This window comes from Scomber japonicus, chromosome 5, assembly GCF_027409825.1.
Source record: "Scomber japonicus isolate fScoJap1 chromosome 5, fScoJap1.pri, whole genome shotgun sequence".
Lineage (NCBI taxonomy): Eukaryota > Metazoa > Chordata > Actinopteri > Scombriformes > Scombridae > Scomber > Scomber japonicus.
In genome coordinates this window covers 602,556-628,460 of record NC_070582.1, presented here as the reverse complement: position 1 = coordinate 628,460, position 25,905 = coordinate 602,556, and the positions used below count along the sequence as shown (strand labels likewise).

Genomic DNA, 25,905 nt, shown 5'->3' with positions numbered 1-25,905 from the left:
TATATCTATATCTATATCTAACCTCTATATCTATATCTATATCTAACCTCTATATCTATATCTATATCTAACCTCTATATCTATATCTAACCTCTATATCTATATCTAACCTCTATATCTATATCTAACCTCTATATCTATATCTATATCTATATCTAACCTCTATATCTATATCTAACCTCTATATCTATATCTAACCTCTATATCTATATCTAACCTCTATATCTATATCTATATCTATATCTAACCTCTATATCTATATCTATATCTAACCTCCATCCATCCATCCATCTTCTTCCGCTTATCCGGGGTCGGGTCGTGGGGGCAGCAGCCTAAGCAGGAAGCCCAGACTTCCCTCTCCCCAGCCACTTCGTCCAGCTCTTCCCGGGGGATCCCGAGGCGTTCCCAAGCCAGCCGAGAGACATAGTCTCTCCAGCGTGTCCTGGGTCTCCTACCGGTGGGACGTGCCCTGAACACCTCACCAGGGAGGCGTCCGGGAGGCATCCTGATTAGATGCCCAAACCACCTCATCTGGCTCCTCTAGACGCGGAGGAGCAGCGGGTCTACTCCGAGCTCCTCCCGGATAACTGAGCTTCTCACCCTATCTCTAAGGGAGAGCCCAGCCAGCCTACGGAGGAAGCTCATTTCGGCCGCTTGTACCCGCGGTCTTGTTCTTTGGGTCACGACCCAAAGCTCATGACCAGAGGTGAGGGTAGGAACCCAAAGCTCATGACCAGAGGTGAGGGTAGGAACCAAGACCGACTGGTAAATCCAGAGCTTTGCCTTTCGGCTCAGCTCTCTCTTCACCACGACGGATCTGTGCAGAGTCCGCATTACTGCAGACGCCGCACCGATCCGCCTGTCGATCTCACGCTCCATCCTTCCCTCACTGTGAACAAGACCCCGAGGTACTTGAACTCCTCCACTTGGGGCAGGATCTCATCCCCGACCCGGAGAGTGCACTCCACCCTTTTCCGGTTGAAGACCACGGACTCGGATTTGGAGGTGCTGATTCTCATCCCGGCCGCTTCACACTCGGCTGCGAACCGATCCAGTGAGAGTTGGAGGTCACGGTCTGATGAAGCCAACAGGACCACATCATCTGCAAAAAGCAGTGACCCAATCCTGAGGTCACCAAACCGGACCCCCTCCACACCCTGGCTGCACCTAGAAATCCTGTCTATAAAGATTATGAACAGGATTGGTGACAAAGGGCAGCCCTGGCGGAGTCCAACCCTCACTGGAAACAAGTCCGACTTACTGCCGGCAATGCGGACCAAGCTCTGACACCGGTCATACAGGGGACGGACGGCCCGTATCAGGGGGTCCGATACCCCATACTCCCGGAGAACCCCCCACAGGACTCCCCGAGGGACACGGTCGAATGCCTTCTCCAAGTTCACAAAACACATGTGGACTGGTTGGGCAAACTCCCATGCACCCTCAAGGATCCTGCAGAGGGTGTAGAGCTGGTCCACTGTTCCACGGCCCGGACGAAAACCACACTGCTCCTCCTGAATCCGAGGTTCGACTATCCGATGGACCCTCCTCTCCAGCACCCCCGAATAGACCTTACCAGGGAGGCTGAGGAGCGTGATTCCCCTGTAATTGGAACACACCATCCGGTCCCCCTTCTTAAAAAGAGGGACCACCACCCCAGTCTGCCAATCCAGAGGCACTGCCCCCGATGTCCACGCGATGCTGCAGAGTCGTGTCAACCATGACAGCCCCACAACATCCAGGGCCTTGAGGAACTCGAGCCGGATCTCATCCACCCCCGGGGCCCTGCCACCGAGGAGCTTTTTAACCACCTCGGCAACCTCAGCCCCAGAGATAGGAGAGCCCACACCCGAGTCCCCCGGCCCTGCTTCCTTACCGGAAGGCGTGTCGGTGGGATTGAGGAGGTCTTCAAAGTATTCCTTGCACCGATCCACAACCTCCCGAGTCGAGGTCAGCAGCGCACCATCCCCACCATACACAGTGTTGACGGTGCACTGCTTCCCCCTCCTGAGACGCCGGATGTTGGTCCAGAATCTCTTTGAAGCCGTCCGGAAGTCTTTTTCCATGGCCTCACCGAACTCCTCCCATGTCCGGGTTTTTGCCTCAGTGACCGCCCTAGCTGCGTTCCGCTTGGTCTGCCGGTACCTGTCTGCTGCCTCCGGAGTCCTACAGGCCAAAAAGGTCCTATAGGACTCCTTCTTCAGCTTGAAGGCATCCCTCACCACCGGTGTCCACCAGCGGGTTCGGGGATTGCCGCCCCGACAGGCACCGACCACCTTGCGGCCACAGCTCCGGTCAGTCGCCTTAACAATGGAGGCACGGAACATGGCCCACTCGGACTCAATGTCCCCCGCCTCCCCCGGTACATGGTCGAAGCTCTCCCGGAGGTGTGAGTTGAAACTCTCTCTGACAGGAGACTCGGCCAGACGTTCCCAGCAGACCCTCACAATGCGTTTGGGCCTGCCAGGTCTGACCGGCATCCTCCCCCCCACCATCGGAGCCAACTCATCACCAGGTGGTGATCAGTTGACAGCTCCACCCCTCTCTTCACCCGAGTGTCCAAGACATGCGGCCACACGTCCGACGACACGACTACAAAGTCAATCATGGAACTGCGGCCTAGGGTGTCCTGGTGCCAAGTGCACATATGGACACCCCCCCCCCCCCCCCTTATGCTTGAACATGGTGTTCGTTATGGACAACCTGTGACGAGCACAGAAGTCCAATAACAGAACACCGCTCGGGTTCAGATCGGGGGGGGGCGTTCCTCCCAATCACACCCTTCCAGGTCTCACTGTCGCTACCAACATGGGCGTTGAAGCCCCCCAGCAGAACGAGGGAATCCCCAGAGGGAGAATCTCCAGCCCCCCCTCCAAGGAGTCCAAAAAGGCTGGATACTCTGAGCTGCTGTTTGGACCATAGGCACAAACAGTCAGGATCCGTCCCCCCACCCGAAGGCGGAGGGAGGCCACCCTCTCGTCTACCGGGGTAAACTCCAACATACAGGCACCAAGCAGGGGGGCAATAAGTATTGCCACCCCTGCCCGGCGCCTCTCACCAGTGGCAACTCCAGAGTGGACGAGAGTCCAACCCCTCTCGAGGAGACTGGTTCCAGACTGGTTCCAGAGCCCTTGCTGTGCGTCGAGGTGAGGCCGACCACCAGCTCAGGCTCCTTCCCCACCAGAGAGGTGACGTTCCACGTCCCTAGAGCTAGCTTCTGCAGCCGAGGATCGGACCGCCAAGGTCCCCGCCTTCGGCTGCCGCCCAGCTCACTACACACCCGACCCCTTTGGCCCCTCTCACTGGTGGTGGGTCTGTGGGAGTGGGGTCCCATGTCCCTTCTTCGGGCTGTGCCCGGCCAGGCACCATGGGTGAAGGCCCGGCCACCAAGTGCTCACCTCTGAGCCCCACCCCCAGGCCTGGCTCCGGGGGGGGCCCCGGTGACCCGCGTCCGGGCAAGGGACACGAAAAACCAACTATGTTGCTCGTCATTGGGGTCTTCTGAGCTACCTTTTGTCTGGCCCCTCCCCCCAGACCTGTTTCCATCGGAGACCCTACCAGGGGCATAAAGCCCCCGACAACTGATCTCCTGGGGTCATTGGGACACGCAAAACCCTCCACCACGGTAAGGTAGTAGCTCAAGTAGGGGTATATCTAACCTCTATATCTATATCTATATCTATATCTGTATCTAACCTCTATATCTATATCTATATCTAACCTTCCCTTTCTGTCTAAGATCCTTGAGAAAGCAGTTTCCAACCAGCTGTGTGTCTTTCTACATAGTAAGAGCTTATTAGAGGATTTTCAGAGCTCATCATAGCACAGAGACCGCACTAGTAAAAGTTACAATGGACTTCTCTCTGTCCTTCTGTTAGATCTTAGTGGCATCAAAGGAACAGCATTAAACTGGTTTAAATCATATTTATCTGATAGATTTCAGTCTGTTCAGTTTACAGTAGAAACAGTCTCTTACTTTGTGTCTGAGGGTCCAGGTTCATTACTGAAGTCTGGAGGAAATGGTTGAGACTGGTTACTCTTCATAGACAGACAGCTGGATATTACAGACTCTGCTCCGTCCTCCTCTTCCTCCTCTTTCTTCATCTTCTGGCGTCTGAGAGGTAAACCAGTAACACTGGAGACACACACACATACACAGTATAATAAACCCAGTTATATATAACATGTTATTTTACATGAATTTCTGTCTCAGATGAAAGAAAAATGATGTAAATATTGAAACTATATCAGCTATAAAACTGTAATCAACATTTAACAATCAGCTCCATAACACGTGACCTCGCTGTGAGGACGCAGAAACCAGGAAAACAACAACAGGAAACTACTTCTGAACACCTCAAACTCTCTGATCTCATATTTTTCTGACTCACTTTAATCAACTAAATGATTCACCTGAAAACTAATCATCAGATTGATCAATAATGACAGTAATCATTATTTATAGTCCTGATATTAACACTCACCTGCCTCACACTGTTTTCCTCCTTCTGCTCTGATGACTGTAAAATGGTGACTGACTGAATACTTTTACCTGTCTGTTTGTTCCTTCTTCTTTAGTGGAAGTCACGTGGCTGTGTGTGTGTGTGTGTGTGTGTGTGTGTGTGTGTGTGTGTGTGTGTGTGTGTGTCTAGTTGAACTCAGTTTAATTGAAGAGTTTTCTGTAAAGTTTTCTGACTGTTAGTGGGCTGTTACAAACACAGATATAAAGACTTCCTCATTGTACTAAAACAGTTATTTTCTGTGAGTTTATTTCAGAAAGCAGGTTAAACAAACTCTGAGTTGAACCCTGAGATGAAACTGAGTTTTCTGATCCAGAACAGCTGATCAGTTTGATCAACTCTGACAGACAGAGACAACAATGTGCCAGCAAAGGCAGAGAAGAAGAAGAAGACTGCAAGCTAGTAAACATGGATGTAAACAATGCAGGATTTAAAATAGATGTTTGATGAGGAGGGAAGTGGATTCAACACATTAGTTAGACCACAAGGAGACACACAATGTGTTTTGGTAAGTAAGTCAATGTGAACATGACTTTAGTCTGTTAACAAGAAAACTCCACAGGCTCCTTTAAGCTACTCTGAGCCATTAAAAGCCAGGAACAATAAGCAGGAGGAAACTGAGCCAAACAGAAAAGTACACTAGTGAAAAATAACAGACTGCTGCTCTTTTGTGTTGTGCTGCTGAACAGAGAGCTCTGCTAAATATCTTCATAATGCATCTTTTCATGAGTGTTTCTCTCTCTCTGTTTCTGCTATAGTCTCTCTCCCTCTGTGTGAGTGTGATACAACACTTTGACACATTTGACTTTTCCCAAACGTTAAACATCAGACTCAGTTTCCTCTGCTGCAGTGGTCAGTCTGCAGTGATAAATCAGCTGCAGCAGGCTGTTTCTATACATTTACATGACCTCCTCCCATATTTAGTGTCTTTGAACAGGAACACGTTAAGACACAGTCTGTATTACATGAGACCAAACATTGTACCTGCTGCTGCAGTCCTTTAGTAAATAAGGACAGACACAGTTTGACTCGTTAGTAAATCCTTAGTAGATATCACCCTGGGTTACCTGCTGCTACTTTACATTTATTGACTGGAAAATCAAACAGCAATAGCAGCCCTGTCTCTGTCTCTGGTTAACATGAACATGAAGATCTGTTGGATTACAGCTGAATGGAAGCTACTTCATTATTTCTTTCCACTGTGTTTCCTTCATATCTACACTACAACCTTAATGAAAGCGTCTCACTGAATCATCTTCAGCTCAGTTTACAGTAGAAACAGTCTCTTACTTTGTGTCTGAGGGTCCAGGTTCATTACTGAAGTCTGGAGGAAATGGTTGAGACTGGTTACTCTTCATAGACAGACAGCTGGATATTACAGACTCTGCTCCGTCCTCCTCTTCCTCCTCTTTCTTCATCTTCTGGCGTCTGAGAGGTAAACCAGTAACACTGGAGACACACACACATACACAGTATAATAAACCCAGTTATATATAACATGTTATTTTACATGAATTTCTGTCTCAGATGAAAGAAAAATGATGTAAATATTGAAACTATATCAGCTATAAAACTGTAATCAACATTTAACAATCAGCTCCATAACACGTGACCTCGCTGTGAGGACGCAGAAACCAGGAAACAGGAAACTACTTCTGAACACCTCAAACTCTCTGATCTCATATTTTTCTGACTCACTTTAATCAACTAAATGATTCACCTGAAAACTAATCATCAGATTGATCAATAATGACAGTAATCATTATTTACAGTCCTGATATTAACACTCACCTGCCTCACACTGTTTTCCTCCTTCTGCTCTGATGACTGTCAAATGGTGACTGACTGAAAACTTTCACTTCCTGTCTGTTTGTTCCTTCTTCTTTAGTGGAAATCACGTGGCTGTGTGTGTGTGTGTGTGTGTGTGTGTGTGTGTGTGTGTGTGTGTGTGTGTGTGTGTGTGTGTGTGTGTGTGTGTGTGTGTGTGTCTAGTTGAACTCAGTTTAATTGAAGAGTTTTCTGTAAAGTTTTCTGACTGTTAGTGGGCTGTTACAAACACAGATATAAAGACTTCCTCATTGTACTAAAACAGTTATTTTCTGTGGGTTTATTTCAGAAAGCAGGTTAAACAAACTCTGAGTTGAACCCTGAGATGAGTTTTCTGATCCAGAACAGCTGATCAGTTTGATCAACTCTGACAGACAGAGACAACAATGTGCCAGCAAAGGCAGAGAAGAAGAAGAAGACTGCCAGCTAGTAAACATGGATGTAAACAATGCAGGATTTAAAATAGATGTTTGATGAGGAGGGAAGTGGATTCAACACATTAGTTAGCTGTAATTAAAGCACTTCTTAAAAAGCCTACTCTTGATTCAGAGGTTCTACCAAACTATAGACCTATATCTATCCTCTATATCTATATCTATATCTATATCTATATCTAACCTCTATATCTATATCTATATCTATATCTAACCTCTATATCTATATCTAACCTCTATATCTATATCTATATCTATATCCAACCTCTATATCTATATCTATATCTATATCTATATCTAACCTCTATATCTATATCTATATCTATATCTAACCTCTATATCTATATCTAACCTCTATATCTATATCTAACCTCTATGTCTATATCTAACCTCTATATCTATATCTAACCTCTATATCTATATCTAACCTCTATATCTATATCTATATCTATATCTAACCTCTATATCTATATCTATATCTATATCTAACCTCTATGTCTATATCTAACCTCTATATCTATATCTATATCTAACCTCTATATCTATATCTATATCTATATCTAACCTCTATATCTATATCTATATCTAACCTCTATATCTATATCTAACCTCTATATCTATATCTAACCTCTATATCTAACCTCTATATCTATATCTATATCTAACCTCTATATCTATATCTAACCTCTATATCTATATCTATATCTATATCTATATCTAACCTCTATATCTATATCTAACCTCTATATCTATATCTATATCTATATCTAACCTCTATATCTATATCTAACCTCTATATCTATATCTAACCTCTATATCTATATCTATATCTAACCTCTATATCTATATCTATATCTATATCTATATCTATATCTAACCTCTATATCTATATCTATATCTATATCTATATCTATATCTAACCTCTATATCTATATCTATATCTATATCTATATCTATATCTATATCTAACCTCTATATCTATATCTATATCTAACCTCTATATCTATATCTATATCTATATCTATATCTATATCTAACCTCTATATCTATATCTATATCTATATCTATATCTAACCTCTATATCTATATCTATATCTAACCTCTATATCTATATCTATATCTAACCTCTATATCTATATCTAACCCTCTATATCTATATCTATATCTATATCTATATCTAACCTCTACATCTATATCTAACCTCTATATCTATATCTAACGTCTATATCTATATCTATATCTATATCTATATCTAACCTCTATATCTATATCTATATCTATATCTATATCTATATCTATATCTATATCTACATCTATATCTAACCTCTATATCTATATCTAACCTCTATATCTATATCTAACCTCTATATCTATATCTAACCTCTATGTCTATATCTAACCTCTATATCTATATCTAACCTCTATATCTATATCTATATCTAACCTCTATATCTATATCTATATCTATATCTATATCTATATCTAACCTCTATATCTATATCTATATCTATATCTATATCTAACCTCTATATCTATATCTATATCTAACCTCTATATCTATATCTATATCTAACCTCTATATCTATATCTAACCCTCTATATCTATATCTATATCTAACCTCTATATCTATATCTATATCTAACCTCTATATCTATATCTATATCTATATCTATATCTATATCTATATCTATATCTACATCTATATCTAACCTCTATATCTATATCTAACCTCTATATCTATATCTAACCTCTATATCTATATCTAACCTCTATGTCTATATCTAACCTCTATATCTATATCTAACCTCTATATCTATATCTATATCTAACCTCTATATCTATATCTATATCTATATCTATATCTATATCTAACCTCTATATCTATATCTATATCTATATCTATATCTAACCTCTATATCTATATCTATATCTAACCTCTATATCTATATCTATATCTAACCTCTACATCTATATCTAACCTCTATATCTATATCTAACGTCTATATCTATATCTATATCTATATCTATATCTAACCTCTATATCTATATCTATATCTAACCTCTATATCTATATCTAACCTCTATATCTATATCTATATCTATATCTATATCTATATCTATATCTATATCTATATCTATATCTATATCTATATCTACATCTATATCTAACCTCTATATCTATATCTAACCTCTATATCTATATCTAACCTCTATATCTATATCTATATCTATATCTATATCTAACCTCTATATCTATATCTATATCTATATCTAACCTCTATATCTATATCTATATCTAACCTCTATATCTATATCTATATCTAACCTCTATATCTATATCTATATCTATATCTATATCTATATCTATATCTACATCTATATCTAACCTCTATATCTATATCTAACCTCTATATCTAACCTCTATATCTACATCTATATCTATATCTATATCTAACCTCTATATCTATATCTATATCTATATCTAACCTCTATATCTATATCTATATCTAACCTCTATATCTATATCTATATCTATATCTATATCTATATCTATATCTATATCTATATCTATATCTAACCTCTATATCTATATCTATATCTATATCTATATCTAACCTCTATATCTAACCTCTATATCTATATCTAACCTCTATATCTATATCTATATCTATATCTATATCTATATCTATATCTATATCTATATCTATATCTATATCTAACCTCTATATCTATATCTATATCTAACCTCTATATCTATATCTATATCTATATCTAACCTCTATATCTATATCTATATCTATATCTACATCTATATCTAACCTCTATATCTATATCTAACCTCTATATCTATATCTAACCTCTATATCTATATCTAACCTCTATATCTATATCTATATCTATATCTAACCTCTATATCTATATCTATATCTATATCTATATCTATATCTATATCTATATCTATATCTATATCTATATCTATATCTATATCTATATCTATATCTAACCTCTATATCTAACCTCTATATCTATATCTAACCTCTATATCTATATCTATATCTATATCTAACCTCTATATCTATATCTATATCTATATCTAACCTCTATATCTATATCTATATCTAACCTCTATATCTATATCTATATCTATATCTATATCTATATCTATATCTATATCTAACCTCTATATCTATATCTATATCTATATCTATATCTATATCTAACCTCTATATCTATATCTATATCTAACCTCTATATCTATATCTATATCTATATCTATATCTATATCTAACCTCTATATCTATATCTATATCTATATCTATATCTATCCTCTATATCTATATCTAACCTCTATATCTATATCTATATCTAACCTCTATATCTATATCTATATGTATATCTATATCTAACCTCTATATCTATATCTATATCTAACCTCTATATCTATATCTATATCTATATCTATATCTAACCTCTATATCTATATCTATATCTATCCTCTATATCTATATCTATATCTAACCTCTATATCTATATCTATATGTATATCTATATCTAACCTCTATATCTATATCTATATCTAACCTCTATATCCATATCTATATCTATATCTATATCTATCCTCTATATCTATATCTAACCTCTATATCTATATCTATATCTATATCTATCCTCTATATCTATATCTAACCTCTATATCTATATCTATATCTATCCTCTATATCTATATCTATATCTATCCTCTATATCTATATCTATATCTAACCTCTATATCTATATCTAACCTCTATATCTATATCTATATCTATATCTATATCTATATCTAACCTCTATATCTATATCTAACCTCTATATCTATATCTATATCTAACCTCTATATCTATATCTATATCTAACCTCTATATCTATATATATATCTATATCTATATCTAACCTCTATCTACACTCACCGGCCACTTTATTAGGTACACCTGTCCAACTGCTCGTTAACACAAATTTCTAATCAGCCAATCACATGGCAGCAACTCAATGCATTTAGGCATGTAGACTTAGACTGCAGTTCAAACCGAGCATCAGAATGGGGAAGAAAGGTGATTTAAGTGACTTTGAACGTGGCATGGTTGTTGGTGCCAGATGGGCTGGTCTGGGTATTTCAGAAACTGCTGATCTACTGGCAAGTACAACCATCTCTAGGGTTTACAGAGAATGGTCCAAAAAAGAGAAAATATCCAGTGAGCGGCAGTTCTGTGGGTGCAAATGCCTTGTTGATGCCAGAGGTCAGAGGAGAATAGCCAGACTGGTTCAAGCTGATAGAAAGGCAACAGTAACTCAAATAACCACTCGTTACAACCAAGGTATGCAGAAGAGCATCTCTGAACGCACGACATGTCGAACTTTTAGGCAAATGGGCTACAACAGCAGAAGACCACACCAGGTGCCACTCCTGTCAGCTAAGAACAGGAAACTGAGGCTACAATGCACACAGGCTCACCAAAATTGGACAATAGAAGATTGGAAAAAGGTTGCCTGGTCTGATGAGTCTGACATTCGGATGGTAGGGTCAGAATTTGGCGTAAACAACATGAAAGCATGGATCCATCCTGCCTTGTATCAACGGTTCAGGCTGGTGGTGGTGGTAAAATGGTGTGGGGGATATTTTCTTGGCACACTTTGGGCCCCTTATTACCAATTGAGCATCGTGTCAATGCCACAGCCTACCTGAGTATTGTTGCTGACCATGTCCATCCCTTTATGACCACAGTGTACCCATCTTCTGATGGCTACTTCCAGCAGGATAACGCGCCATGTCATAAAGCGCGAATCATCTCAGACTGGTTTCTTGAACATGACAATGAGTTCACTGTACTCAAATGGCCTCCACAGTCACCAGATCTCAATCCAATAGAGTACCTTTGGGATGTGGTGGAACGGGAAATTCGCATCATGGATGTGCAGCCGACAAATCTGCAGCAACTGCGTGATGCCATCATGTCAATATGGACCAAACTCTCTGAGGAATGTTTCCAGTACCTTGTTGAATCTATGCCACGAAGGATTAAGGCAGTTCTGAAGGCAAAAGGGGGTCCAACCTGGTACTAGCAAGGTGTACCTAATAAAGTGGCCGGTGAGTGTATATCTATATCTATATCTAACCTCTATATCTAACCTCCATCCATCCATCCATCTTCTTCCGCTTATCCGGGGTCGGGTCGTGGGGGCAGCAGCCTAAGCAGAAAGCCCAGACTTCCCTCTCCCCAGCCACTTCGTCCAGCTCTTCCCGGGGGATCCCGAGGCGTTCCCAAGCCAGCCGAGAGACATAGTCTCTCCAGCGTGTCCTGGGTCTCCTACCGGTGGGACGGGCCCTGAACACCTCGCCAGGGAGGCGTCTGGGAGGCATCCTGATTAGATGCCCAAACCACCTCATCTGGCTCCTCTAGACGCGGAGGAGCAGCGGGTCTACTCCGAGCTCCTCCCGGATAACTGAGCTTCTCACCCTATCTCTAAGGGAGAGCCCAGCCAGCCTACAGAGGAAGCTCATTTCAGCCGCTTGAACCCGCCATCTTGTTCTTTGGGTCACGACCCAAAGCTCATGACCAGAGGTGAGGGTAGGAACCCAAAGCTCATGACCAAAGGTGAGGGTAGGAACCAAGTCCGACTGGTAAATCCAGAGCTTTGCCTTTCGGCTCAGCTCTCTCTTCACCACGACGGATCTGTGCAGAGTCCGCATTACTGCAGACGCCGCACCGATCCGCCTGTCGATCTCACGCTCCATCCTTCCCTCACTGTGAACAAGACCCCGAGGTACTTGAACTCCTCCACTTGGGGCAGGATCTCATCCCCGACCCGGAGAGTGCACTCCACCCTTTTCCGGTTGAAGACCACGGACTCGGATTTGGAGGTGCTGATTCTCATCCCGGCCGCTTCACACTCGGCTGCGAACCGATCCAGTGAGAGTTGGAGGTCACGGTCTGATGAAGCCAACAGGACCACATCATCTGCAAAAAGCAGTGACCCAATCCTGAGGTCACCAAACCGGACCCCCTCCACACCCTGGCTGCACCTAGAAATCCTGTCTATAAAGATTATGAACAGGATTGGTGACAAAGGGCAGCCCTGGCGGAGTCCAACCCTCACTGGAAACAAGTCCGACTTACTGCCGGCAATGCGGACCAAGCTCTGACACCGGTCATACAGGGGACGGACGGCCCGTATCAGGGGGTCCGATACCCCATACTCCCGGAGAACCCCCCACAGGACTCCCCGAGGGACACGGTCGAATGCCTTCTCCAAGTTCACAAAACACATGTGGACTGGTTGGGCAAACTCCCATGCACCCTCAAGGATCCTGCAGAGGGTGTAGAGCTGGTCCACTGTTCCACGGCCCGGACGAAAACCACACTGCTCCTCCTGAATCCGAGGTTCGACTATCCGATGGACCCTCCTCTCCAGCACCCCCGAATAGACCTTACCAGGGAGGCTGAGGAGCGTGATTCCCCTGTAATTGGAACACACCATCCGGTCCCCCTTCTTAAAAAGAGGGACCACCACCCCAGTCTGCCAATCCAGAGGCACTGCCCCCGATGTCCACGCGATGCTGCAGAGTCGTGTCAACCATGACAGCCCCACAACATCCAGGGCCTTGAGGAACTCGAACCGGATCTCATCCACCCCCGGGGCCCTGCCACCGAGGAGCTTTTTAACCACCTCGGCAACCTCAGCCCCAGAGATAGGAGAGCCCACACCCGAGTCCCCCGGCCCTGCTTCCTTACCGGAAGGCGTGTCGGTGGGATTGAGGAGGTCTTCAAAGTATTCCTTGCACCGATCCACAACCTCCCGAGTCGAGGTCAGCAGCGCACCGTCCCCACCGTACACAGTGTTGACGGTGCACTGCTTCCCCCTCCTGAGACGCCGGATGTTGGTCCAGAATCTCTTTGAAGCCGTCCGGAAGTCTTTTTCCATGGCCTCACCGAACTCCTCCCATGTCCGGGTTTTTGCCTCAGTGACCGCCCTAGCTGCGTTCCGCTTGGTCTGCTGGTACCGGCCTGCTGCCTCTGGAGTCCTACAGGCCAATAAGGTCCTATAGGACTCCTTCTTCAGCTTGAAGGCATCCCTCACCACCGGTGTCCACCAGCGGGTTCGGGGATTGCCGCCCCGACAGGCACCGACCACCTTGCGGCCACAGCTCCGGTCAGTCGCCTTAACAATGGAGGCACGGAACATGGCCCACTCGGACTCAATGTCCCCCGCCTCCCCCGGTACATGGTCGAAGCTCTCCCGGAGGTGTGAGTTGAAACTCTCTCTGACAGGAGACTCGGCCAGACATTCCCAGCAGACCCTCACAATACGTTTGGGTCTGCCAGGTCTGACCGGCATCCTCCCCCACCATCGGAGCCAACTCACCACCAGGTGGTGATCAGTTGACAGCTCCACCCCTCTCTTCACCCGAGTGTCCAAGACATGCGGCCACACGTCCGACGACACGACTACAAAGTCAATCATGGAACTGCGGCCTAGGGTGTCCTGGTGCCAAGTGCACATATGGACACCCCCCCCCCCCCTTATGCTTGAACATGGTGTTCGTTATGGACAACCTGTGACGAGCACAGAAGTCCAATAACAGAACACCGCTCGGGTTCAGATCGGGGGGGGGCGTTCCTCCCAATCACACCCTTCCAGGTCTCACTGTCGCTACCAACATGGGCGTTGAAGCCCCCCAGCAGAACGAGGGAATCCCCAGAGGGAGAATCTCCAGCCCCCCCTCCAAGGAGTCCAAAAAGGCTGGATACTCTGAGCTGCTGTTTGGACCATAGGCACAAACAGTCAGGATCCGTCCCCCCACCCGAAGGCGGAGGGAGGCCACCCTCTCGTCTACCGGGGTAAACTCCAACATACAGGCACCAAGCCGGGGGGCAATAAGTATTGCCACCCCTGCCCGGCGCCTCTCACCAGTGGCAACTCCAGAGTGGACGAGAGTCCAACCCCTCTCGAGGAGACTGGTTCCAGACTGGTTCCAGAGCCCTTGCTGTGCGTCGAGGTGAGGCCGACTATATCTAGCCGGAACTTCTCAACCTCACGCACCAGCTCAGGCTCCTTCCCCACCAGAGAGGTGACGTTCCACGTCCCTAGAGCTAGCTTCTGCAGCCGAGGATCGGACCGCCAAGGTCCCCGCCTTCGGCTGCCGCCCAGCTCACTACACACCCGACCCCTTTGGCCCCTCTCACTGGTGGTGGGTCTGTGGGAGTGGGGTCCCATGTCCCTTCTTCGGGCTGTGCCCGGCCAGGCACCATGGGTGAAGGCCCGGCCACCAAGTGCTCACCTCTGAGCCCCACCCCCAGGCCTGGCTCCGGGGGGGGCCCCGGTGACCCGCGTCCGGGCAAGGGACACGAAAAACCAACTATGTTGCTCGTCATTGGGGTCTTCTGAGCTACCTTTTGTCTGGCCCCTCCCCCCAGACCTGTTTCCATCGGAGACCCTACCAGGGGCATAAAGCCCCCGACAACTGATCTCCTGGGGTCATTGGGACACGCAAAACCCTCCACCACGGTAAGGTAGTAGCTCAAGTAGGGGTATATCTAACCTCTATATCTATATCTATATCTATATCTGTATCTAACCTCTATATCTATATCTATATCTAACCTTCCCTTTCTGTCTAAGATCCTTGAGAAAGCAGTTTCCAACCAGCTGTGTGTCTTTCTACATAGTAAGAGCTTATTAGAGGATTTTCAGAGCTCATCATAGCACAGAGACCGCACTAGTAAAAGTTACAATGGACTTCTCTCTGTCCTTCTGTTAGATCTTAGTGGCATCAAAGGAACAGCATTAAACTGGTTTAAATCATATTTATCTGATAGATTTCAGTCTGTTCAGTTTACAGTAGAAACAGTCTCTTACTTTGTGTCTGAGGGTCCAGGTTCATTACTGAAGTCTGGAGGAAATGGTTGAGACTGGTTACTCTTCATAGACAGACAGCTGGATATTACAGACTCTGCTCCGTCCTCCTCTTCCTCCTCTTTCTTCATCTTCTGGCGTCTGAGAGGTAAACCAGTAACACTGGAGACACACACACATACACAGTATAATAAACCCAGTTATATATAACATGTTATTTTACATGAATTTCTGTCTCAGATGAAAGAAAAATGATGTAAATATTGAAACTATATCAGCTATAAAACTGTAATCAACATTTAACAATCAGCCCCATAACACGTGACCTCGCTGTGAGGACGCAGAAACCAGGAAACAGGAAACTACTTCTGAACACCTCAAACTCTCTGATCTCATATTTTTCTGACTCACTTTAATCAACTAAATGATTCACCTGAAAACTAATCATCAGATTGATCAATAATGACAGTAATCATTATTTACAGTCCTGATATTAACACTCACCTGCCTCACACTGTTTTCCTCCTTCTGCTCAGATGACTGTAAAATGGTGACTGACTGAATACTTTCACTTCCTCTCTGTTTGTTCCTTCTTCTTTACTGGAAATCACGTGGCTGTGTGTGTGTGTGTGTGTGTGTGTGTGTGTGTGTGTGTGTCTAGTTGAACTCAGTTTAATTGAAGAGTTTTCTGTAAAGTTTTCTGACTGTTAGTGGGCTGTTACAAACACAGATATAAAGACTTCCTCATTGTACTAAAACAGTTATTTTCTGTGGGTTTATTTCAGAAAGCAGGTTAAACAAACTCTGAGTTGATCCCTGAGATGAAACTGAGTTTTCTGATCCAGAACAGCTGATCAGTTTGATCAACTCTGACAGACAGAGACAACAATGTGCCAGCAAAGGCAGAGAAGAAGAAGAAGACTGCAAGCTAGTAAACATGGATGTAAACAATGCAGGATTTAAAATAGATGTTTGATGAGGAGGGAAGTGGATTCAACACATTAGTTAGACCACAAGGAGACACACAATGTGTTTTGGTAAGTAAGTCAATGTGAACATGACTTTAGTCTGTTAACAAGAAAACTCCACAGGCTCCTTTAAGCTACTCTGAGCCATTAAAAGCCAGGAACAATAAGCAGGAGGAAACTGAGCCAAACAGAAAAGTCCACTAGTGAAAAATAACAGACTGCTGCTCTTTTGTGTTGTGCTGCTGAACAGAGAGCTCTGCTAAATATCTTCATAATGCATCTTTTCATGAGTGTTTCTCTCTCTCTGTTTCTGCTATAGTCTCTCTCCCTCTGTGTGAGTGTGATACAACACTTTGACACATTTGACTTTTCCCAAACGTTAAACATCAGACTCAGTTTCCTCTGCTGCAGTGGTCAGTCTGCAGTGATAAATCAGCTGCAGCAGGCTGTTTCTATACATTTACATGACCTCCTCCCATATTTAGTGTCTTTGAACAGGAACACGTTAAGACACAGTCTGTATTACATGAGACCAAACCTTGTACCTGCTGCTGCAGTCCTTTAGTAAATAAGGACAGACACAGTTTGACTCGTTAGTAAATCCTTAGTAAATATCACCCTGGGTTACCTGCTGCTACTTTACATTTATTGACTGGAAAATCAAACAGCAATAGCAGCCCTGTCTCTGTCTCTGGTTAACATGAACATGAAGATCTGTTGGAGATTACAGCTGAATGGAAGCTACTTCATTATTTCTTTCCACTGTGTTTCCTTCATATCTACACTACAACCTTAATGAAAGCGTCTCACTGAATCATCTTCAGCTCAGTTTACAGTAGAAACAGTCTCTTACTTTGTGTCTGAGGGTCCAGGTTCATTACTGAAGTCTGGAGGAGGATCGTTAGACCGGTCACTCTTCATAGACACACAGCTGGATATTACAGACTCTGCTCCGTCCTCCTCTTCCTCCTCTTCCTCCTCTTTCTTCATCTTCTGGAGTCTGAGAGGTAAACCAGTAACACTGGAGACACACACACATACACAGTATAATAAACCCAGTCCTGCCTCTCAACTTAGTAGCTTCTTATTAGTTGACATGACTTTAACTACAACCATGTGTGTTTTCTAGTCTTCACAAAGAGAAACTTTGACTCTGGTTTAAATCCAACAAACAGACTTCAGATAAACATGTGTGTGCTTCTTAACTGTGACTTCTCTCTATTTAGAGCTCAGCAGTGAGTCACGTTATGAGCTGCTGATTGGAAACTTTCTGTTACAGTTTTAAACAACATGTTATATAGAATTGTTAAAAATGTGTCTATGTAAAAAAATAAACCTAACTATAAATGTTAAATATAAATAAGCTAAGCTCCAGAAGTTAACGTTAGTTTAACTAGAGCTGTTTGGACAACAGCTAACAATGATGTATGATCACTATAGTAGGAGCTAATGTTAGGCTAACTTTAGAGATGTTAACTAAGTAACTAACTAACTAAGATAACTTTATATTTCTTTCCAAAGTGACAACATGTTGCCTCAAATACGATGTTGACTTCCCTTAGAACAGATGTTGACATCCTTGTTATCCTTGGTCTACCGCACACCTTTATCCAAACAAGACACTTTTCTCAGTTGAGATGTGGCTTAATAAAGGGTCAAACTACCCCCAGCCTCTCAGGATACCTTGTGTCAGAGTTACATGAACCCCATGAACACCGTTTGACCATTTTTAAACTTAAAATCTCAGAAAAATCTCATAAAACCGAACGAAAACTGACTTTCTGCGATGCATTTCAGTGGACGTCCGAGTGTATGGGAATGGCTATACGCACTGTGATTGGCTCATCGCGTTTGAGGGCGGGACTTAGCCACAGGTGTCTATCAGTCACAGATAGACTGTATATAATATATTAATGTGTGTGCGGTGCATCTATCACTGCTCAGCGTGAGGAATGGCAGGTGTGGCGCGTGAAATGCGTGAGTCTCGCGGTTCATGCGTGAGACGTGAGAGCTCTGTAATTATGTTATTTTACATGAATTTCTGTCTCAGATGAAAGAAAAATGATGTAAATATTGAAACTATATCAGCTATAAAACTGTAATCAACATTTAACAATCAGCCCCATAACACGTGACCTCGCTGTGAGGACGCAGAAACCAGGAAAACAACAGGAAACTACTTCTGAACACCTCAAACTCTCTGATCTCATATTTTTCTGACTCACTTTAATCAACTAAATGATTCACCTGAAAACTAATCATCAGATTGATCAATAATGACAGTAATCATTATTTACAGTCCTGATATTAACACTCACCTGCCTCACACTGTTTTCCTCCTTCTGCTCTGATGACTGTAAAATGGAGACTGAATGGACTTTCACCTTTACTGCCTACCTGTCTGCTCCTCCCTGTTTGTTCCACACCTTCTTTACTGGAAACCACATGACTGTGTGACTGTGTATGTATGTGTGTGTATGTGTGTGTGTGTGTGTGTGTGTGTGTGTGTTGATGTCTGAGTGTATCACATTATAACGTCAAATAACCTTCATTGAATAAAACATGTTCTGTCTGTTTCATGACGTCATATTAAAAAAGCAATATCAAAGTTGTCCAGCAGATGGCGCCATTTCCACTGAATCACTTTGAAACAGTGAACAGCTGCTTTATATTGATGGAGAGCCTCAGAAAGCTTGGTTTGTCCATCACTACAGTAAATATGATCAGCTGTACTCACTAGTGTCTAACAGACACTCTGAGACTTTATTTTTACACCTTTTTCTTCAACTATTTATTCTATTTTTGTTGTTGCTTCAGAATAAAGGTTTTCTGTTCTACTCTACAAAGTCCTGATGCTCTCACTTTATTTCTTCTTCTCAGAGAAACAGAGACGAGTCCTGACTGCAGCTCTGTGTGTGTGTGTGTGTGTGTGTGTGTGTGTGTGTGTGTGTGTGTGTGTGTGTGTGTGTAAATATATCATACATATATATTACTCTGTTATCTCTATCATTTGCACATTTATTTCCAATATAGACAACAAACGCTCATTTTGTGACAATATTTTGGACTGACTTTCAATTTGATCTCAGAACATATTTTGAAAAGGACGTGATCTCCAGAGACCTTAAAAGCTTTTTATAGAAAATGTTCAGATCTCAAACTCTTTTAACTCATCAACATTTTCATCAGTAACTCATTTAATTACACATAGTTTCTCAGTAACTGTGGATTACAGTTACATTTACTTTGTAATTAAATGATGTAACACCCTTACATATAAGACATGACCGTACTAACCCTAAACCTGAACATTTATCTTCACATGCTACTAAATAAAATAAAACCCTGGAATCAGAAATTAACTAAACTATTAATTTTTATCTGAATAATTAAACATTGTGTGCTTTTTATTTTTTATTGTTAATTATGTTCTCTTTTTACTCACTGCTGTAAACTAACAGGAAGTCAATTGTTCTCATTTATTTAAATAAACATACAAAAATGTTTTTATTTATTTTATTTAAATTAATAAATTAAACAGACTGGTATGAAATGTGTGTGATGCTGCAGTACTCGTGTTCGGCCACCAGGTGTCGCCTGTGTTACAGTCTGTTCCCGCCGTGCAAACAGGAAGCAGAAGAAGAAGCGGTGACGCGTTGTGGTCACAGCTGATCGTGACGTCATTCAGCAACATGGCGGACTGGAACAGAGGTATTTATTTATGACACGTATTCAAGTTCATTTAATCTGAAGTTAATAAGAGAAAATACTGAGTGTGTTTCTACCGACGCGCGCGTGTGTGTGTCTGTCTGTGTGTGTGTGTCTGTGTGTGTGTGTCTCTCTGTGTGTGTGTGTGTGTGTGTGTGTGTGTGTGTGTGTGTGTGTGTGTGTGTGTGTGTGTGTCTGTGTCTCTGTGTGTGTGTGTGTGTGTGTCTCTGTGTGTGTGTGTGTGTGTGTGTCTGTGTCTGTGTCTGTGTCTGTGTCTGTGTCTGTGTGTGTGTGTGTGTGTGTGTGTGTGTGTGTGTGTGTGTGTGTCTCTCTCTCTCTCTCTCTGTGTGTGTGTGTGTGTGTGTGTGTGTGTGTGTGTGTGTGTGTGTGTGTGTGCAGGTCATGGTTCTGTTGACGACATGTTGGACACTGAGAACAAACGTCTATCAGAGAATCTGGCAGCGAAAGTCTCCCGACTGAAATCTGTGAGTGATCATCACTGTGTGTGTGTGTGTGTGTGTGTGTGTGTGTGGTTCTAATGTGTGTGTGTGTGTGGTTCTAATGGTTGTGTGTGTGTGTGGTTCTAATGGTTGTGTGTGTGTGTGTGGTTCTAATGGTTGTGTGTGTGTGTGTGTGTGTGTGTGTGTGTGTGTGGTTCTAATGGTTCTGTGTGTGTGTGTGTGTGTGGTTCTAATGGTTCTGTGTGTGTGTGTGTGTGTGTGTGTGTGTGTGGTTCTAATGGTTCTGTGTGTGTGTGTGTGTGTGTGTGTGTGTGTGTGTGTGTGTGTGTGTGTGTGTGTGACAGCTGGCGTACGACATCGACAGAGAAGCTGATGATCAGAACGAGTATCTGGACGGCATGGTGAGTACTTCCTGTTCCTGGGATTACACAGTAGAACGTTCCTGGGATTACACAGTAAAGTAGAACGTTCCTGAGATTACACAGTAGAACGTTCCTGAGATTACACAGTAAAGTAGAACGTTCCTGGGATTACACAGTAAAGTAGAACGTTCCTGGGATTACACAGTAGAACGTTCCTGGGATTACACAGTAAAGTAGAACGTTCCTGAGATTACACAGTAAAGTAGAACGTTCCTGGGATTACAGAGTAGAACGTTCCTGGGATTACACAGTAGAACGTTCCTGGGATTACACAGTAAAGAAGAACGTTCCTGAGATTACACAGTAGAACGTTCCTGGGATTACACAGTAAAGTAGAACGTTCCTGGGATTACACAGTAAAGTAGAACGTTCCTGGGATTACACAGTAAAGTAGAACGTTCCTGGGATTACACAGTAGAACGTTCCTGGGATTACACAGTAAAGAAGAACGTTCCTGAGATTACACAGTAGAACGTTCCTGGGATTACACAGTAAAGTAGAACGTTCCTGGGATTACACAGTAAAGCAGAACGTTCCTGGGATTACACAGTAGAACGTTCCTGGGATTACACAGTAAAGAAGAACGTTCCTGGGATTACACAGTAAAGAAGAACGTTCCTGGGATTACACAGTAAAGCAGAACGTTCCTGGGATTACACAGTAGAACGTTCCTGGGATTACACAGTAAAGTAGAACGTTCCTGAGATTACGCAGTAAAGTGGAACGTTCCTGGGATTACACAGTATAGTAGAACGTTCCTGGGATTACACAGTAAAGTAGAACGTTCCTGGGATTACAGAGTAGAACGTTCCTGGGATTACACAGTAAAGTAGAACGTTCCTGGGATTACACAGTAAAGTAGAACGTTCCTGGGATTACACAGTAGAACGTTCCTGGGATTACACAGTAAAGTAGAACATTCCTGGGATTACACAGTAAAGTAGAACGTTCCTGAGATTACGCAGTAAAGTAGAACGTTCCTGGGATTACACAGTAAAGTAGAACGTTCCTGGGATTACACAGTAAAGAAGAACGTTCCTGAGATTACGCAGTAGAACGTTCCTGGGATTACACAGTAGAACGTTCCTGGGATTACACAGTAAAGTAGAACGTTCCTGAGATTACGCAGTAAAGTGGAACGTTCCTGGGATTACACAGTATAGTAGAACGTTCCTGGGATTACACAGTAAAGTAGAACGTTCCTGGGATTACACAGTAAAGTAGAACGTTCCTGGGATTACAGAGTAGAACGTTCCTGGGATTACACAGTAAAGAAGAACGTTCCTGAGATTACACAGTAAGGTAGAACGTTCCTGGGATTACACAGTAAAGTAGAACGTTCCTGGGATTACACAGTAAAGTAGAACGTTCCTGGGATTACACAGTAAAGCAGAACGTTCCTGGGATTACACAGTAAAGTAGAACGTTCCTGGGATTACACAGTAAAGAAGAACGTTCCTGGGATTACACAGTAGAACGTTCCTGGGATTACACAGTAAAGTAGAACGTTCCTGGGATTACACAGTAAAGAAGAACGTTCCTGAGATTACGCAGTAGAACGTTCCTGGGATTACACAGTAGAACGTTCCTGGGATTACACAGTAAAGTAGAACGTTCCTGAGATTACGCAGTAAAGTAGAACGTTCCTGGGATTACACAGTATAGTAGAACGTTCCTGGGATTACACAGTAAAGTAGAACGTTCCTGGGATTACACAGTAAAGCAGAACGTTCCTGGGATTACACAGTAGAACGTTCCTGGGATTACACAGTAAAGCAGAACGTTCCTGGGATTACACAGTAGAACGTTCCTGGGATTACACAGTAGAACGTTCCTGGGATTACACAGTAAAGCAGAACGTTCCTGGGATTACACAGTAAAGTAGAACGTTCCTGGGATTACACAGTAAAGTAGAACGTTCCTGGGATTACACAGTAAAGTAGAACGTTCCTGGGATTACAGAGTAGAACGTTCCTGGGATTACACAGTAAAGTAGAACGTTCCTGGGATTACACAGTAAAGTAGAACGTTCCTGGGATTACACAGTAAAGAAGAACGTTCCTGGGATTACACAGTAGAACGTTCCTGGGATTACACAGTAAAGCAGAACGTTCCTGGGATTACACAGTAAAGTAGAACGTTCCTGGGATTACACAGTAAAGAAGAACGTTCCTGAGATTACGCAGTAGAACGTTCCTGGGATTACACAGTAGAACGTTCCTGGGATTACACAGTAAAGTAGAACGTTCCTGAGATTACGCAGTAAAGTGGAACGTTCCTGGGATTACACAGTATAGTAGAACGTTCCTGGGATTACACAGTAAAGTAGAACGTTCCTGGGATTACACAGTAAAGTAGAACGTTCCTGGGATTACAGAGTAGAACGTTCCTGGGATTACACAGTAAAGTAGAACGTTCCTGGGATTACACAGTAGAACGTTCCTGGGATTACACAGTAAAGAAGAACGTTCCTGAGATTACACAGTAAGGTAGAACGTTCCTGGGATTACACAGTAAAGTAGAACGTTCCTGGGATTACACAGTAAAGTAGAACGTTCCTGGGATTACACAGTAAAGCAGAACGTTCCTGGGATTACACAGTAAAGTAGAACGTTCCTGGGATTACACAGTAAAGTAGAACGTTCCTGGGATTACACAGTAAAGAAGAACGTTCCTGGGATTACACAGTAGAACGTTCCTGGGATTACACAGTAAAGTAGAACGTTCCTGGGATTACACAGTAAAGTAGAACGTTCCTGGGATTACACAGTAAAGTAGAACGTTCCTGGGATTACACAGTAAAGAAGAACGTTCCTGAGATTACGCAGTAGAACGTTCCTGGGATTACACAGTAAAGTAGAACGTTCCTGGGATTACACAGTAGAACGTTCCTGGGATTACACAGTAAAGTAGAACGTTCCTGGGATTACACAGTAAAGTAGAACGTTCCTGGGATTACACAGTAAAGTAGAACGTTCCTGGGATTACACAGTAGAACGTTCCTGGGATTACACATTAGAACGTTCCTGGGATTACACAGTAGAACGTTCCTGGGATTACACAGTAAAGTAGAACGTTCCTGGGATTACACATTAGAACGTTCCCGGGATTACACAGTAAAGTAGAACGTTCCTGGGATTACACAGTAAAGCAGAACGTTCCTGGGATAACACAGTAAAGTAGAACGTTCCGGTTCTTTTCGTTCCAGGACTCAAACTTCCTGAGTGCGACGGGCCTGCTGACCGGCAGCGTGAAGCGGTTCTCCACGATGGTCCGGTCCGGTCGGGACAACCGGCGGATCCTCTGCTACGTCTCCGTCGGTCTGGTTCTAGTGTTCTTCATGTTCTACTATCTGGTCTCCAGGATCCAGCGCTGACTCCAGAACCGGACCGGACGCTGTAGACCAGGGGGGTCAAACATGAGGCCCGCGGCCCAGAACCGGCCCGCCAAGGGGTGGCCCAGTTTCCTTCCTTCCATCTGTCCTTCCTTCCTTCCTTTCTTCCTTCTGTCCTTCCTTCCATCTGTCCTTCCTTCCTTTCTTTCTTCCTTCTGTCCTTCCTTCCATCTGTCCTTCCTTCCTTCCTTCTGTCCTTCCTTCCTTCCTTTCTCCCTTCCTTCCTTGTCTGTCCGCCCTTCATTATCTCTCTTTCCTTTCTTCCTTTCTGATTTCCTTTCTTTCTTCCTTCTGTCCTTCCTTCCATCTGTACTTTCTTCTGTCCTTCCTTCCTTCCTTCCTTCCTTCCATCTGTACTTTCTTCTGTCCTTCCTTCCTTTCTTCCTTCCATCTGTACTTCCTTCTGTCCATCCTTCCTTCCTTCCTTCCTTCCTTCCTTTTAATGATCCGGCCCACATAAGATCACATTGGGCTGTTTGTGGCCCTTGAATGAAGATGAGTTTGACTCCTCTGCTGTAGACTCTGTGGTTCTATCTGGGGGGGGGGGGGGGGCTGAGGTTTCCCGCTCAGCTGTGACCTCTTCCTGCTGCAGCCAGGTGGGCGGGGCTAACACCAGGGCTGAGCGTGATAGGCTGATCGAGCTGTCAATCAAGACCCAACCCAAAGAAAACAGATTTGTTCACACTGTGTTTTATAATCCAGACTTCTTCTCCCGGAGCAACGTCAGCGGCTTCTAACAGACAAATAAAACATTCATAAATATTCATTTTATTTTTTAATTAATGTATAATCACATGGAGATAAGAATGATCTCCGTAAAGAGGAAGAACCGAACACTGACTCCACACGCTGCACCTTCAACCAGCAGCGAGGCTTAAAGGACCAGTTCACTATTTATCCAACAGTCTGTGTGTGTGTGTGTGTGTGTGTGTGTGTGTGTGTGTGTCTGTGTGTGTGTGTGTGTGTGTGTGTGTGTGTGTGTGTGTGTGTGTGTGTGTGTGTGTGTGTGTGTGTGTGTGTGTGTGTATGTGTGTGTCATTAGATCATCATATTCTTACTATGGAAGAAGAATAGTGAACTTTTCCTGTTTTAATAGATTAAAAGTTTATTTTCTGATATTTTCTCTTTTACATTCCAGCTGAAACTAAACATGTAATAAATGCTTTTATTGTGAAGTTTATTGGACTGATTGGTTTATTTTCACCATCATAAAACTCTCAGAGAACATTTAATAGATAATAATTAAATACAAGCTGACACACAGTCTCCATTAAAATCATG

General features: G+C 43.3%; 1 protein-coding gene across 1 annotated transcript; it reads left to right on the top strand.

Moving 5' to 3' along the window:
* The first annotated feature begins 20,201 nt into the window (after nt 1-20,201).
* Nucleotides 20,202-24,703, top strand: bet1l (Bet1 golgi vesicular membrane trafficking protein-like). The gene is made up of 4 exons (XM_053319617.1): nt 20,202-20,350; nt 20,747-20,832; nt 21,153-21,209; nt 24,439-24,703. The coding sequence occupies exons 1-4, from the start codon at nt 20,332-20,334 to the stop codon at nt 24,604-24,606; spliced, it is 330 nt and encodes a 109-aa protein (XP_053175592.1). The 5' UTR covers nt 20,202-20,331; the 3' UTR covers nt 24,607-24,703.
* The last annotated feature ends 1,202 nt before the right edge of the window (nt 24,704-25,905 follow it).

Coding starts and splice junctions, on each gene's coding strand:
- bet1l (XM_053319617.1), top strand. Junction 20,833..21,152: donor AAGTCTCCCGACTGAAATCT/GTGAGTGATCAT, acceptor TGTGTGTGACAG/CTGGCGTACGACATCGACAG. Junction 21,210..24,438: donor ACGAGTATCTGGACGGCATG/GTGAGTACTTCC, acceptor TTTTCGTTCCAG/GACTCAAACTTCCTGAGTGC.